Source organism: Asparagus officinalis, unplaced genomic scaffold (assembly GCF_001876935.1).
Source record: "Asparagus officinalis unplaced genomic scaffold, Aspof.V1 AsparagusV1_Un351, whole genome shotgun sequence".
NCBI lineage: Eukaryota > Viridiplantae > Streptophyta > Magnoliopsida > Asparagales > Asparagaceae > Asparagus > Asparagus officinalis.
In genome coordinates, this window is record NW_017972616.1 from 99925 (window position 1) to 117852 (window position 17928).

General features: G+C 39.9%; 1 protein-coding gene and 1 pseudogene across 1 annotated transcript; both read left to right on the forward strand.

Moving 5' to 3' along the window:
• Positions 1–1229: 1229 nt before the first annotated feature.
• Positions 1230–10675, forward strand: LOC109827673 (annotated as a pseudogene).
• Positions 10676–12651: 1976 nt separating this feature from the next.
• Positions 12652–17897, forward strand: LOC109827672 (preprotein translocase subunit SCY2, chloroplastic). Its single transcript, XM_020394683.1, is given in 10 exon segments — positions 12652–12746; positions 12952–13274; positions 13277–13304; positions 13307–13393; positions 14008–14096; positions 14303–14382; positions 14504–14593; positions 15109–15200; positions 15831–15914; positions 17690–17897. Coding segments are annotated over 9 exon segments (1011 nt in total). The 5' UTR covers positions 12652–12746; positions 12952–12962; the 3' UTR covers positions 17839–17897.
• Positions 17898–17928: the final 31 nt, after the last annotated feature.

A 17928-nucleotide genomic window follows, 5' to 3' on the forward strand; every position in this document is an offset into this window, starting at 1 on the left:
GAAAAATATAACGGAAACATGAATGTGATGTATCTGATGAATGTGATGTATCTGGTGAAGCTCAAGCATGAAGAAGGCAGGAAGTTATCCGACCTATTTTCACAATTTAATGAAAAGCAGTGAAAACTAAAATTATGGCACTTTTTCATGGAATACATTTACCTCAAAATTAGTACTACAGCCACAAAAGCAAAGAAGAATGGTTTTACATAAACAGAAAAACTTTTTCACACTTAACTAGGAGGGAAAATTGTTTCCCAGCACCTTGAACTATGTAATACTGATATCTATGACTTTCATTGTGAATCCTCAGGACATAAGGCCAATTTATAAGCCGCATTTCCAACTCTTTCCAGAATCTCAATGGGACCAATATATCCGTAACCGGATTTATTCCCACCTACTGATTCTTTCTATTCCTTTTGAGGGAGAGTGAAACCCAAAAATAAACTATGTGATGTAAGTTACAGAACACTACATTAGCAAATTCCGTAACGTGCATCAGATGCGGATAATGCAGCACTACTAATGCACTGTGTTTTTAAAGGGCCATTGAGTAGCGCTTCACCTACGACATGCAAAATAACGCATAACGCACTATTTTCGACTTTGCTTCGTTATGTACATTGCGCGGTCATCTACGTACATAGTCTAAACGTGCCGTAGTCACTTGAGAGCACCTTTCCTGTGAATTTGACTCCAGGGCATCTATAGAAATACGGCAGAAATATGTTAACCAATATACGATATCTGAATTCCAATCATATCACTTTCACAATATGATTTCTAGTTTGGTCTGTAATGGAGAAATAAGGAAAAGGCTTTGGCATCCGTTCCTCTCTGAAAGCTACAAAGGGGAGAAGCCAATGAAGAAACCAACATACAATATTTAACCTGTTAATTTTTTTGTTTGACTAAAGTGTATTTCACAATTTGACAAAATAACTTAATGTAAACAAACGCACATTACACATAAACTGAAGCTTCAACATATTAAACAAATCTAAACATGAGCATTCAGAGTTTGAATGCACTTCATAGACGCACAAAACGTAATCCTTACTCTGCTGCACCAAATTAAACAACATTCCAAAGAATCTGCAGCAACTTCACGGCACTTTCCTCGACGATTGCAGAATTGGAGTTGCAATAGGCACTGCTGAAATCTCTATATAAACAAATGCCATCTTTGTGCTCAATCACCTCACAGTTGTATTGATTTGCTAACCATGGCTTCTTTGGTCTCACACAAATGCCTACTGTTCTCTTTGGTTATTTTGGGCATTTGGGTTTCGGTCTCCACAGCATCTCATGATCTGAGCGAGACTTCGATGAAGGAGAGGCACGAGAAATGGATGGCTCAGCATGGGCGAGTCTACAAGGACACGGCAGAGAAGTTGCACCGATTTGAAATTTTCAAGGCTAACATCGAGTATATTGAAGCGTTTAACTCCGCAGGGGTGCACAAGTACAAGCTTGGAGCTAATCAGTTTGCTGATTTAACGAACGAGGAGTTCAAGGCCACTTATAACGGGTTCAGGCCTTCGAAGCCAAATGCAGTAAAGGTGGCAGTCAGAAGCAACTTCAAGCATGAGAATTTTACCGCAGCTCCGGCGAGCATGGATTGGAGGACCAAGGGTGCTGTAACCCCTATCAAGAATCAAGGCCAATGCGGTGAGCGCAATTGTACACATTTCCTAATAGTGCACATATGATTTAGGCTTATATGCATGTAACTTAGGCTTATACGCACATAGATCCAATGTAGTATCGCATTTTGGAATTTATTCCCTTGTAGTTTGATTTTGGTAGATTGACCCCTTGGTTGAATTTTTTTCCTTGGGTGAATTTTTTTTGGGAAAATTGCTTGGGGGAACCAAATTAAGTTGGGTCATTCATCCCCACCCCAAGCTCAAAAAGCATAACCAAAAAATCCTTTTATAAAAATATAAGTGCAACCAACCCCCAAACACTGTATAATCCCACTATCCCATGAACTCATTCCCAAATTACCCTTCCCTTCCCAATTTAAAACCAAAAAAAATACTCCACAATCCCTTTCCTTATCCAGCGATTATTTGTGGTTCCTCCAATCAATTTTCCCTAAAAAAATCATGTCGACCTCCGACTCCGATACCGAACCCGACCCGTCGTCGGTCCCCCGATCAATCACCGTCGTCGGAGCTGAGAGGATCGTCGCGGCAGCGGCTGCGGCGTTGCCTCCTCCGTGTGGTGGGGGGTACAGTAGAGGATCTAATCTTAGGGCTTGTATGCCCTTGAGAGATTCCACGAGTACCCATCATAATAGGTAATTTTTTTTAATTTCACTTTATTCAATTTTTTGTAATTTTAATTTTAGTTGAGAGAATAAATCGGGTTGTTGGGTTTTCTGCTTCTTGTTTCCCCTCGGTTGCTAGTAGTGGGTGTTATCTTTATTTTTAAAGAATATTTTATACCCTTTTGGGTGCGTTGAAGAATTTTATTTTTCTTTCTTGATGGGTTATCTCAACTAGATTTTTGCTCCTTACACTTTGAATTTTTATGAAAGGTTTTATTTGCTAATTTTTTTCCATCCATTAATGTAGCTATCTCTCTGATGGCTTAAATTTTGCTAATTTCATCTTTATTTTACCTATTTTTTACCATTTATTCCCTCAATTTTAATCTAATTCCCTTATTCTAACCTGTAGAATAGTACTAATCAAAATTAGAGCAGAATATAAAGATACCTTTTTGATGAATTGTTAAATTTAAGAGGTATGATTGTTTATATCCTTTTCATACACATGATTCTTATATGATGTCTAGGTACGAGGAGGAGGTTGAGAAGGCAATGAGGCAGATGTGTGGGCTTGAATGATGCAGATTCACTCGAGCCCGTCCGATCAGAATCTTCACAGTTCTTGGGGCTCTGTTGCTGATAATGATGATGAGAAGGAGAACAAAAGATGGTTAAATGGGAGTGTTGTTATTTTCTTAGTTATTCAAGGTTAAATGGGAAAATGAGGGAACATATATGTATCACAATTAACTGTAAATGTGACAATAAGCATATCATGTGATATTTTAATGTTATATGTGACAATTCAATCTTATATGTGACAGTTCTACCTTATATGTGATATTTAGATCTTATTTGTGATATTTGGGTGTTGTATGTGATATTTGGGTGTTGCTTGTGACATTTGTTATTTATACATAACATTTGGGTGTTGTATGTGATATTTGGGTGTTGCTTATGATATTTGTTGTTTATACGTGACATTTGGGTATTGTATGTGATATTTGGGTGTTGTATGTGATATTTGGGTTGTAACGGCTTTATCCGAAGAAGGTAAAATTGAATGCAGGCTAGGGTCATAACGGCTTCGGATAAAATTTAACACAAACCAGGGTCGTAACGGCTTCTCGGATCAATTTTAACGGCTTTGGATCAGGGTCCTGTTACGGCTTCAATCCCATCTTCAAGAGCCACTCGGTGTTGGTGACCTCCTCGTCGGGGTCGATTTGGGTGTTGCTTGTGACATTTGTTATTTATACGTGACATTTGGGTGTTGTGACATTTGATATTTATAATGTGCTTACATTATAAATAGCAAACACCCAACCATTATAAATAACAAATGTCACAACACCCAAATGTCACGTATAAATAACAAATGTCAAAAGCAACACCCAAATATCACATACAACACCCAAATATCACATATAAATAACAAATGTCACAAGCAACACTTAAATATCACATACAACACCCAAATATCACATACAACATCCAAATATCACGTATAAACAACAAATGTCATAAGAAATACCCAAATATCACATACAACACCCAAATGTCACGTATAAACACCCAAATGTTTACATACATTTGTTGTATGTGATATTTAGGTGTTGAATGAAAGTTACCAAACATCTCATTTAACCTTGAATAACTAAGTTACAATCTCAACCCATCATCCCATTTCCTTCGTAGAACCAATCTATAGCAATGTGCAGTACAAACAATGAATTTAAATCAAAACTCAAATTTAAAGCAAACAAATTTAAAAAAACAAAAATCATCTTTGCCTCGCCTCTAGAAGCAATGTGTCGCCCCATTGTTATCGTTAACATTTACAAATCTAGAAAATACCCTGTAATTCAACTCCCTCATCATCGGCCCCACCGACGTCGGATCCGAAAACCCCGATGAGGAGGTCACCGACATCGAGTGGTTCTTGAAGATGAGATTGAAGCCGTAACAGGACCCTGATCCGAAGCCGTTAAAATTGATCCGAGAAGCCGTTACAAACATGGTCTGCGTTCAATTTTATCCGAAGCCGTTATGACCCTAGCCTGCGTTCAATTTTACCTTCTTCGGATAAAGCTGTTACAACCCAAATATCACATATAACACCCAAATATCACATACAATACCCAAATATCACGTATAAATAATAAATATCACAAGCAACACCCAAATATCACATACAATACCCAAATGTCACGTATAAATAACAAATGTCACAAGCAACACCCAAATATCACATACAATACCCAAATATCACGTATAAATAATAAATGTCACAAGCAACACCCAAATATCACATACAATACCCAAATGTCACGTATAAATAACAAATGTCACAAGCAACACCCAAATATCACATACAATACCTAAATATCACAAATCAGATCTAAATATCACATATAAGGTAGACCTGTCACATGTAAGATTGAATTGTCACATATAACATTAAAATATCACATGATATGCTTATTTGCAAGGGAATTAGATTAAAATTGAGGGAATTAATGGTAAAAAATAGGTAAAATAAAGATGAAATTAGCAAAATTTAAGTCATAAATAGCTAACAACAGATCTGACTTGATCTGACTCGGATATGAAATTTGGGAGGATATAGAAAAAAAGACAATTTATCTTTTTATTTGTTATGAGAACTGCAAAATATTAACTTATTAGTAACCTACATTTAAGAACAGAGTCAAAATATGACGAAGTATATCTATTCTAGATAAATCAGAGAGATAGCTACATTAATGGATGGAAAAAATTAGCAAATAAAACTTTTCATAAAAATTCAAAGAGTAGGGGGCAAAAATCTAGTTGAGATAACCCATCAAGAAAGAAAAGTAAAATTCTTCAACGCACCCAAAAGGGTATAAAATATTCTTTAAAAATAAAGATAACACCCACTACCAGCAACCGAGGGGAAACAAGAAGCAGAAAACCCAACAACCCGATTTATTCTCTCTACTAAAATTAAAATTACAAAAAATTACCTATTATGATGGGTACTCGTGGAATCTCTCGAGCGCATACAAGCCCTAAGATTAGATCCTCTACTGTACCCCCCACCACACGGCGGAGGCATCGCCGCAGCCACCGCCGCGGCGATCCTCTCAGCTCCGGCGACGGTGATTGATTGGGGCACCGGCGACGGGTCGGGTTCGGTATCGGAGTCGGAGGTCGACATGATTTTTTAAGGGAAAATTGGTTGGAGGAACCAAAAATAATTGCTGGAGGAGGAAAGGGATTGTAGAGTATTTTTTTTGTTTTAAATTGGGAAGGGAAGGGTAATTTGGGAATGAGTTCATTGGACAGTGAGATTATACAGTGTTTGGGGGTTGGTTGCACTTATATTTTTATAAAAGGATTTTTTGGTTATGCTTTTTGGGCTTGGGGTGGGGATGAATGACCCAACTTAATTTGGTTCCCCCAAGCAATTTTCCCATTTTTTTTCCTTACTCTTTTACCCTGGGTGACATTTCAGCTGATAATAATACCCTTGGGGTCAAATTAGCGAGTCTATCAAAAGAGTCAATTTCATCCAGAGGGCCTAATTGCCAAAATCAGGCTACAGGCATAATAAGTTTCAAAGTGCAATACCACAGGATGTCCAAGTTTAACCTATTACTTAACACAAGTTCTCATGGCATGTACATTTGAATGCAGGATGCTGCTGGGCATTCTCAGCAGTAGCATCAACAGAAGGAATCCACAAGCTGAGCACAGGAAAACTCATCTCCCTCTCCGAACAAGAGCTTGTTGACTGCGACACCAGCGGCGAGGACCAAGGATGCAATGGTGGTCTAATGGACGACGCCTTCAAGTACATGATGAAGAACAAAGGCCTGACAACCGAAGCCAAGTATCCATACACAGCCACCGATGGCACCTGTAGTTCCAAAAAGGCTTCAACCAGCGCTGCGACCATCACAGGCTACGAGGACGTGCCTGCCAACGACGAGGCGTCTCTCCATTGGAGCACAGAATACCAGAGGAGGTATGGTGCGGAAAGGAGGTAAAACTCTCACATCTTAAAGTTTTCGGTTGTGTAGCTTACGTGCATATTAGTGATCAAGGCAGGAATAAGCTTGATCCCAAGTCAAAGAAATGCACTTTCATCGGCTATGGTGAAGATGAGTTCGGCTACCGCATTTGGGACAACGAAAACAAGAAGGTGATCCGGAGCAGAGATGTGATATTCAACGAGAAGGTGATGTACAAGGACATGCACAAGACTGACGACTCAGAGAGCGAGTCCACATTTATAGATGCAGATGATGTCCCGAGTAACCTCTCGGAAGAACCCAATGCAGAGGGTCCTCAGCAAGAAGAGCCTGTTGGACAAGATGGTGCGCAGGAGCCCGACGCACCAGCTCCGATATTAAGAAGATCTTCTCGTCCTCCTGTACCCAACAGGAGATACATGAACTATCTGTTGTTGACAGATGGTGGGGAGCCTGAAAGCTTTGATGAAGCTTGTCAGTGTGGAGATGCGAGCAAGTGGGAGCTTGCAATGAAAGATGAGATGAAGTCTCTCATATCAAACCAGACGTGGGAACTAGCTGAGTTGCCCACGGGTAAGAAGGCACTCCACAACAAATGGGTGTACCGGGTGAAAGAGGAGCAGGATGGTTCCAGGAGATATAAAGCCCGATTGGTTGTCAAAGGTTTCCAGCAGAAGGAAGGAATTGACTACACCGATATTTTCGCTCCCGTGGTGAAGCTAAATACTATCAGGACCGTGATGAGTATTGTAGCAATTGAAGATCTTCATCTCGAGCAGTTAGACGTGAAGACGGCGTTTCTTCACGGAGATCTAGAAGAGGAGATATACATGCACCAGCCAGAAGGTTTCTCAGAAGAAAAGAAGAAGAACCTGGTGTGCAGACTCAAGAAGAGCTTGTATGGCCTGAAACAAGCCCCAAGGCAGTGGTACAAGAAGTTTGACGGCTTCATGCACAAGGAAGGTTTCCAGAAGTGCAACGCCGACCACTGTTGCTACTTCAAAAGATATCAGTCCAGCTATATCATCCTACTGCTGTATGTTGATGATATGTTGGTTGCAGGAGCAGATATGAAAGATATCAAGAGTTTGAAGCAGCAGCTGTCAAAGGAGTTTGACATGAAGGACTTGGGTCCAGCGAAGAAGATCCTTGGAATGCAAATCACGAGAGATAAGAAGAGAGGTCTCTTGCAGTTATCTCAGACGGAGTACATCAACCGTGTTTTGCAGAGATTCAACATGGGCGATGCCAAGCCTGTGAGCACACCCTTGGCTAGCCATTTTCGTCTGTCGAAGGATCAGTCTCCTCAGTCAGAAGAAGAGAAAGAGAGTATGGCTCAGGTACCTTACGCCTCAGCTATCGGAAGCTTGATGTACGCTATGGTCTGTACGAGACCAGATATTGGCCATGCAGTGGGAGTGGTCAGCCGGTTTATGTCGAATCCAGGAAAAGCTCATTGGGAAGCGGTCAAGTGGATTCTGAGATATCTACGAGGCACCACACAGAAGTGTTTGCACTTTGGTAAGGGAGAAGTAGAAGTGCAAGGGTACGTAGATGCAGACTTCGGCGGCGAAGTTGATCACCGAAGAAGCACCACCGGCTATGTATTCACCGTTGGCACTACAGCTGTTAGTTGGATGTCACAGGGACAGAAGATCGTTACCTTATCCACTACAGAAGCTGAGTATGTTGCAGTAACTGGGATTCAAACATGAGAAGAATGTTTTGCACAGTGATAGTCAGAGTGCGATACACTTGGCGAAGAATTCAGCATTTCATTCTAGAACGAAGCATATTGCGCTTCGGTATCACTTCATCAGATCCCTGTTGGAAGATGACGTGTTAAAACTGGAAAAGATTCCAGGAAGTAAGAATCCAGCAGACATGTTAACAAAGACGGTGACAGTTCAGAAACTGGAGTTGTGCGCAACTTCAGTTGGCCTTCATGCATAGATGATGAGGGCGGAGCCACACAGGAGAGGAGCTTGATGAGATAGCCTGATTGACGGCGGTTTGATCTCCAAGTGGGAGATTGTTAGAATTGGGGGTGGAAACAAACCTCCGACGGCGGAGGAGCTCCGGAGGAGCTCCGACGAGCTCGAGGAAGGCGGAGATGACGCAGGCGAAGTCGGCGAACGCAATCCTTCGGTGAACGCACACTTCGGCGAACGCAGAGTTGGGCGAACGCATCCTTCGAAGTCTGCGTTCGACCCCCCCCATTCGAGCTCTGCGTTTTCTCTTCGCCCTCTGCGTTCGCCCCCCTTTTGGCGTCCGTGGGCAGCTGGCGACAGGCTGTCGCCAGGCCATCCACTCGCCTATTTAAACCCCCCATCAGCTAGGGTTTCGCTGCTGAGCTCCTTCCCCCGATCTCTCTTTGGCGGCGGACGAAATTAACGCAGTAGCGTTCATCCCTTTCGACCAAGAAATCGCAGCTGCGATTTTGATTTCTTATCTCCAGCACTCATCTGAGTTTTGAGGGGAGATTAAGAAGAGGGTTTAAAAAGGAGGGAGAGAAGAATTAATTTGGGGTTTTATATTGTGGGGTATCATTTATTCTTAAGTTGAGAATTGAAAGGGTTCATACCCTTTGATTATTAACACTGTAGCTACAGTGTTTATCTGAGAAATCTCAGTTTTGAGATACGCTCCTAAATTGTAATTTCTTGTTTAATTAATAAGAAATTATCTGTGTGGCTCCCGAGGACGTAGGCAGTTGCCGAACCTCGTTAAATCTTGGTGTACTTTTCTATACTGCGTTTCCGTTGCAATTAGGGGATTAGGCGTTAAATTCCTAACAACTGGTATCAGAGAGTGAAACGATCTAGAACAAGTCAGATTCAAGTGGGAGCCATGGCCACAGATGAGGCAAAAATGAGACTTGAGAAATTTGATGGAACAGATTTCGGATTCTGGAAAATGCAGATAGAGGATTATCTGTATCAGAAAAATCTGTATCAACCACTATCGGGGAAGAAGCCAGATTCCATGAAGGCAGATGAGTGGAACCTTCTAGATAGACAAGCCCTCGGAGTTATCAGATTGACGTTGACTCGCAATGTTGCGTTCAACATAGCGAAGGAGAAGACCACGGCGGGTCTTATGGCAGCTGGCGGAGCCACACAGGAGAGGAGCTTGATGAGATAGCCTGATTGACGGCGGTTTGATCTCCAAGTGGGAGATTGTTGAAAAAGGTGTAGATCAAACTCACCTCCGGCGACGAAGAGCTCCGGCGAGCTCATGGATGTTGCAGGCGTGCGTGGGCGACGAACCGCAGGCGAGCTCCGGTTATCACCGACGGCGGAGGAGCTCCGACGAGCTCGAGAATGGCGGAGATGATGCAGGCGAAGACGGCGAACGCCATCCTTCGGTGAACGCACACTTCGGCGAACGCAGAGTTGGGCGAACGCATCCTTCGAAGTCTGCGTTCGACCCCCCCCATTCGAGCTCTGCGTTTTCTCTTCGCCCTCTGCGTTCGCCCCCCTTTTGGCGTCCGTGGGCAGCTGGCGACAGGCTGTCGCCAGGCCATCCACTCGCCTATTTAAACCCCCCATCAGCTAGGGTTTCGCTGCTGAGCTCCTTCCCCCGATCTCTCTTTGGCGGCGGACGAAATTAACGCAGTAGCGTTCATCCCTTTCGACCAAGAAATCGCAGCTGCGATTTTGATTTCTTATCTCCAGCACTCATCTGAGTTTTTTGAGGGGAGATTAAGAAGAGGGTTTAAAAAGGAGGGAGAGAAGAATTAATTTGGGGTTTTATATTGTGGGGTATCATTTATTCTTAAGTTGAGAATTGAAAGGGTTCATACCCTTTGATTATTAACACTGTAGCTACAGTGTTTATCAGAGAAATCTCAGTTTTGAGATACGCTCCTAAATTGTAATTTCTTGTTTAATTAATAAGAAATTATCTGTGTGGCTCCCGAGGACGTAGGCAGTTGCCGAACCTCGTTAAATCTTGGTGTACTTTTCTATACTGCGTTTCCGTTGCAATTAGGGGATTAGGCGTTAAATTCCTAACAGCTTAGACTTTCAACTGTACTCGAGCGGGGTTTTTACTGGGGAGTGTGGTACTGATTTGGATCATGGTGTGGCTGCCGTTGGATATGGGAAGGCGAGCGATGGGATGGCTGGTGAAGAACTCGTGGGGGACGTCGTGGGGAGAGAGCGGATATATCAGGATGGAGAGGGATGTCGACGCAGAAGAAGGACTTTGCGGGATCGCAATGCAGTCTTCATATCCAACTGCTTGAAAACCACTAGTAAACATATTTCCCGTTAAATTGGGAAGCTTATCTTTTTGAATTACTGTGCCCGTAACTATGCTTGCGGTAAAGTTTGAAAAAATATGGTGGATATACTGCCTGTTAAACAGGGAGATTGTTGTTTTACTTGTCCTTGTACATGTGTGAAAGAGTGCATATCGTGTAGCCATTATTTCATGATGCATATATATATGTGGTTAATTTGATGTTTCACAACGTTTACAGACATTTTCATGTCTAAGATGGTTTCATGTTCAGTAAAATAATAATAACGTTTATTGGTTTTTTTATTACTCAGCGCATTTTTGGACGTAGTGTAGATTCTATCAAAACAGTCCCATAGAATGAGGTAATCTGTAATGTTCACTCATAGTTAGAAAGTTAGTTCGAGAATTTTAACTCTTTTATCAATGGTAAAAATCACCTCATTCCTATAAAGATTGTTTTGATGAGATCCTTATTCGGCATTACCTAGTAAAAGAGGGGGAAAAAAAGAGAAGGTGGAAAAAAAGGAGTAGGTGATAATTGTACTGTAAGAGTTGTACTATTCTCTACCACTACATACAAAGAAGTGAGACCCTTCCTTAAAAATTGCAAAAAGAAATTAGAGTAATTGTAACTGTACATAACACTTTGTAATACTTTTGTATTAACACAAACAGACGAGTTAGCTCCATAGCGACTCACATTTTTTCTTGTCAATTTTCAAGAAAGAACCCTACACATATTTTTAGTGAGAGTACAAATGTAGTATATAACTTAGGCTAAATGACTGTTAAATACCCTAATGTTTTACTATCTTTACACTTAAATACCCTAAGTTGTTGTAAAAAGTAGCATAAAAATAGTCCAAGTTGTCCACAATTAAAATTATGCTAACACCATTAGTTTTTGACAAAACACCTTTCATTAAAATAGTAGTAATAAATTAAAGGGGTAGGTAAAATGTTAATTAAAGAAATAAATAAGGGTAATACAATAATGAGATTCTTGTGTACTATGCAGATGGGAATATTCTGTTATCTATTTTAGCAGAAGGTAGCAATGTGCTACTTTTTAATAACTTAGACTATTTTTATTTTACTTTTTACAACTTAGGGTATTGAAGTGTAAATGTAGTGAAATATTAGGGTATTTAATTACCATTTAGTCTACAACTTATGGTAGAAATTTTAAAAGAAATTATGAGTTGTAGTAGTACAAAAGTAGTAAAACTCTTAGTACGTCTAGCATTTAAAAAAAGGAAAATGCCTCAGGGACCCCAAATGAGGGGACCCAGTGGGGGACAGGTGAGGTGGCAAGCCCTCACTGGGTGCTGCACTGTTCATGAATAGTGCAGCACCCAGTGAGGACTTGCCACCTCACCTGTCCCCCACAGAGTCCCCTCATTTGGGGTTCCCGTAACAACACTCTTAAAAAAAAGGCCAATCAGAGGTAAATGATAATGATGTGAGCCCTTTGCAACTAATTGCAAGGTCCAGATTTTATTGCAAAGGCCAATTATCATGAAATCCTCTTAAGTATGGACGATTAAAAAAAGGGTAAATATCAGAAAACACCACTTAACTTCAGGCGATTGCGGAGACAACCACCCCCTCCCCCAACCAAGACAAATAAAATTACACCTAGAAAATTTAGGTGTAGAGATTATCACAAAACCCCCATTTGATTTTCATATTTTATCAAAAAATCCTGTTTAACTTTGAGATTTTATTAGAAATCCCCCTAAACTAGGGGGTTTCTTAATATAACCTCAAAGTTATTAGGAGCTTTCTGATAACCCCTAAACTTATAGGGGGGTTTTATGATATTTTGAAAGTTAATTTTTTTAGGGTAAAAAAGCCAATAGGCCCCCAACGTAGAGGGGTTATCTCAAAATGGCCGAGAATATAGTGGGTTATGTGAAATTCCTCTTTCTCCAAGTTCATCTCTTTTATCGAGTGGGAGTCGCTCACTGTAATAATCCACGAGGACAGAAGAGGGTTTAGGGTTTTGTCCTAGCGAACTCGACGATAAAAGAGAACCAAGAAAGCCAGGATCTTGCTCATCGTCTCAATTATTAATGGCGGCGACCGCAGCTGCTACGCAGCTGCTACGGCGACGGCGAGGTTCAGCTTGAGCGAACTCAAACATCATCGCCGTCGTCTTCATCCTTTCAATCTGCGCCATGGCCAGTTGTTTTATTGTATGCTTCACACCTCTTTCTTTATCTTTTTCAAAAATTTTCTTTTCGGATTATGCACTTTTTTAATTTCTATACAGCCAAAGGTTTTTCGACCATTTTAATTGTAATCACTAACAATAATCATAATTATCGTTATTAACCATTCATGGGCAAATATAAGGAATCCAATATTGCTTATACTGGGTTCTATTTACATTGACAACAGGCGGAGGAGGAATGTCACCTAAATATATTAGTCTCCGGTCTCCATTGCACTCAAACCCAGTGCTTTTATTTAACAAGCAGAGGAAATTCTATGTTAATTGCATAGACCATTCCCCAACAAAATATGCGAGTGACGAGGATGAAGCCTTACAATTGCAATCCTTGAACCACGAGGAACCCCAATTGGGGATTTCGGTCGGCGGGCTAGATTCTATTGGACCCAGACCGAACAGATTTCAGAATAGGTTCTTGAATTTCGCTCGGCTGGGGACTGTGATCAGTGATGCGGCGGAAGCTTTTTTCAAGAGTGAGATAGCGGCGACGGTTTGTTTGTGACGGCTGTTCTGATCCTCGTCACCGTATCGGCTATTTTATTCCACTACCTGGTTTCGACAGAAGACTCATTCCTGATAATTACCTTAGCTTTGCCGCTGGATCTGTGGGTATGTTTCTAGCGACCTATGTTATTATGTCTTTGTATCACAAGAATGTCAAAATTGAATAAATTTCATTTGAAATGACTATGTTCTTGAAAGGTTTAAGGTTTTCTAACATTGACAATAGTAAATCTACTGCTTGGATGCACTTTCTTGAGAACATCAGTGTGTCGTTAATATGGTAATCTAAGTGCCCTACTAAATAAAGGGGTTATTTGCACTTAAATACACCCAAGTCCTCATTTTTAACTTTGATAAACCAGATGTTTTTTGGCCAAAAAAGTACCCCAAGGTTTACTTCAATAACTTTGATACCCCAAACCTTTTTTCCCCTGATAAATACCACAAAGTTCAACAAAATTTGACTTTGATACCCGAAACTTTAACAAAAAGTTAACCCAAAAAAAAAAAGTTTGTGGTATCAAAGTTAACTTTGTTGAACTTTTGGGAATATAGAAGTTAATTTTTTGTTGAAATTTGGGAATATAAAAGTTAAATAAACCTAAATAAAGTATGGTGGCGCACTCTCACTGCTGCTATTGTATGCTTATGGATAATGATTACTATCTCTTAGTTAATCGGGCAGATGGTGAAATAATTAGTCTTTGTTCTGTGTGCAGATGAGCTTGGCGACTTTACGTCAGAGCTGAAATTGTCGCTTTTCCAACTTGGAATCAGCCCTCAGATAGCAGCATCAATCATCATGCAGGCATTACACTTTACCTTCTACATTTCTTTGCTTTGTTTTTGTGCCACCTCTTTGTGATTTCATCATAGTGTTGCTTTTTTTCATGGTCTATTGCAGTATAAAATTGTGTGTATTGTGTCAACCAGTGACTTTTTCGTCTTAAGATTCAAATCATTGAATATGACTCATTAAATACTAGATTATACAATGTTCAAAGTTCTTTGCAGGTACTTTGCCACATTATTCCATCACTAGTCAAACTGCGGAAGGAAGGGTTAGATGGCCATGAGAAGATTAAAAGCTATATGTGTGTCTAATTACTCATCTCAAGCAGTAAAACTGATCCTTATTAGCATATTTTATTGTACAATGATGTTGTGAGCATAAAATGATCATTCCATTTAATTTTAATGATTTCTCGGTTGCAGATGGTGGATCTCACTGGGGTTCGCAATACTTGAAGGTGTCATTGTTGCATGTTATTCACTCCAGTACTCTGTATATGCTGCTAGCCACAGGTGATGCAGCACTATAGCTGTAACTGCTGTTTGCTACCATTTCATGAATCTAAATCTCAATATTGCTAAATGCTAATTGTTCTAGAAAACCTTGTTTCTAACAATCATGTAGTAAAGACTATAATTTTCTGGCTCAAAAATAATGAATTTTAACATCATTATCATCTTCTCTACATCAACATGAGTATGTCTATTTAGCATAGCTCAGTACTGAAAAGGTTCCAGAAAATATTGGATAGCTTTTATGCTATGCTGGTCAACCTGACATATTTTTCATGGTCGAGGAAACTATGGACAGACAAAAGTCTTGCATAAAATTTGAAAAAAAGGTCTTGCATAGAACCTAGTTGTTCAGAGCACAATATACGCCAAAGAGCTTAAATAAAAGGACATGAATTCTGTATTAATGAATTCAAGAGCTAAATACTTTTTTATGAAAGAGTATCTGAAACTGCATTTCCTGTAGTAGTTCTCTTCTTTTGACCTTGTCATCAACAATCTGTTGCTTATTTCAGATTCAAGCACGTCATTGTGACAAGCTTCTTCTTGGTTCTCGGCGCAATGTCTATGACTTGGATCTGTGATACCATATCAGAGTCAGGCTTTGGTACGAATTCAAAACATATTCTCATAATTTTACCATTATTAATAGCAGATTACTTCGTGATATGCTCTATTAACTCTTTAGACTGATGCAAATATTATTCCCAGCCTAGCATAAAAGGTTAGATTCTTGAGAAGCTATATAAATTTTCATGTGCTTTCAAGAAGAGAGAGTCTCTAGTATTAGGACTTTGGCTCTGATACAAATGCGAAATAGAAGGGGAGGAAGTGAAGAACAGGAGAGAACAAGAAAGCTTGATTAACTCTCTTCCCTTTGGGTCTTATTTATAGTTGAGAACTTGAAAGTGTTACAAAACCTTTGATCTACCATGAAAGGTGTCGACCTACTAATCATGATGTTACCACATGACCATATTGCATCACATGATGCATTATATATAGACTACACTTGCCTAATTTCTCTATAGGATCAAGTAACGTATTAGCAGATTTGGATGCCAGAATGTTCTTCTATGACTGGTCAATTTTTGTACCTAAAACATATTATTTATTAAATCTAATAGTGTTCAATCAAATAGTAGAAACTGACCTTGTAAATTTTACTATATTCATTAGAAACCTAAGCTGCGGATGCTCCTCTGATTTGTCTTTATCTGTCTTTATCTGTAATTAGGTCAAGGATCATCATTGATAATATGTGTGGGAATATTGACTGGCTACACGGATACATTGCACAAGATGCTGTCTCAGCTTTCAGGTAGACTTCAGGTGTTTCTGCCTTGATTTTTTCCTAGATATATTAATATTTATTTGTTTGTTGTATTCAATAAAAATGTAATATATCTAGTAAATTAGTAGTATAACTTTTGTAGATATACTGCACAGAGACCACTACATCATCACACTTATTTAGTACATGGTTTTAAATGTCGGCCGACATGTCCGACATGTCGGTTTGAGGGCTTGAGCGACACGACATGTGCGTTTTCAACTCGTATGTCAGTTTTCAGGGCCAAATCGAAAATATCGAGGCCATATCGGGCATATCGGCCGATTTCTCAGCTTTGAAAAATCGGCCGATATGGCCTTTCTTTTTAATCTATTTTTTGTTATCGGATTTGGGTTTAGTGATAAAAACCCAAACCCGTTTGACCCGTTCTCATGTTTAAGGGTTTCTTATGAACCCGATAGAAAGAAAAGAGAAAACTTAGAGCTGCAACAGACTTAGGAACCCATCACTCTTTTTGTGAATGACGATGTCCTTCCTCCACCTCCATCTCGGCCCCCCGTCGTTTATCTCCCGTTGCGCCCTGAAATCCGAACCCCAACCGAACCCGAGGGCGGCAGGGTATCTCGTCGTCGGGATAAAGGGAAGAGGGTGGTCGGTGACTCATCCGAAGGACCCCGAGCAGACGAAGAAGAAGAAGAAGAGCCCCGACACGTCCTGTCGCCAGCACTGTCTCCCTGCGACGTCGGAATCCACCCATCGCCGGCGCCGCCTCTAGGATTTATAAAGTATGCTTATATTGAATGTAGGAATGCTTAGATTATATTTAGGACATGATATTATACATATGCGCACCACCCGATATGGCAATCCGATATTTAGTCTATATCCCCCGATATATCCCCGATTTTCGCTATCCGACATGGATTTCAACGTCTGATATGAACCCGACATCCGACATTTAAAACCTTGATTTAGTATCTACTGCACATAACAGCTCTTTGCTCCTGTCAATAGTCTGATAATAATTTAATGGACACGGCAATCAGCATCCTTTTCTCAGAAAAGAATATCAGACATTTCAGTTGTGTGCATTCTCTTGAGGTGCAAGCATATGTATGTATCCTCAGTCTGATCATTACTTGCTCTCTGAGAAATATACATTGACAATGTTTGTGTCGACACGCGGAAATAGAAGTGGCACTTACACAGACACATGCAACCTACTTCCTCTTGCTGCACATTACACGAAACAAATTAAAAAAACAGAAACCGGAAGACAAAAAAAGAAGAATAACTAGTCTAACAGTTTCATGCAAAAAGAAATAAAAGAAAGCCTCTGGAAAAGAAAGCCTCTGGAAAAGAAAGCCTCTCTTCAAGTAGCACATATTGTTGGACACCAATACAAACAAAAGATTAAATGGAAGCACATAAATCTGCCTAGTTGTTTCTCTAATCATATATTTTAAAAGAAAATATTATGATCAGATTAATTATTTTGTTGTATTGAGACACTTTTCTACATGTTCTTTGTTAAGTCACTTGTTCGTTTTTTTCTACAGCAAACTTTACATAGCATTCACGCGTGAATGAATTTTGCATGATTATGTCACTAAATTTTAATCTACCTATAATTAGTGAAGACTGGAAGTCTGGATCCTTTACTTAAGATGCTCTTTGTTATTTCAAGCCATGTTTCAATACCATTGTCCCTCACTTCAGTTATAAATTTGACAGTTTGATGGATTGGAATACTCTTTTTTGTTCCATCTCTGGATTCATGCATTTTCTCCTTAAAATTTCAGGAAGTGCGATAAACTGGTGGCCTTATGTACTAGCGGTATTTGGAATATTCACAATAGTCACTATGTGGGCTGTGCTAGTTACTGAAGGCTGTAGGAAGATCAAATTACAATATTATGCTTTTAAGCTGGCTTCCGATACAAGGTCTTAACAATTCTGTTATATCTATAAATACTATTCTATAAATACTTTTAATTTTCTTTAATTTTTTTTTCTTTTCAAGAGCATCGATTCTGTAATT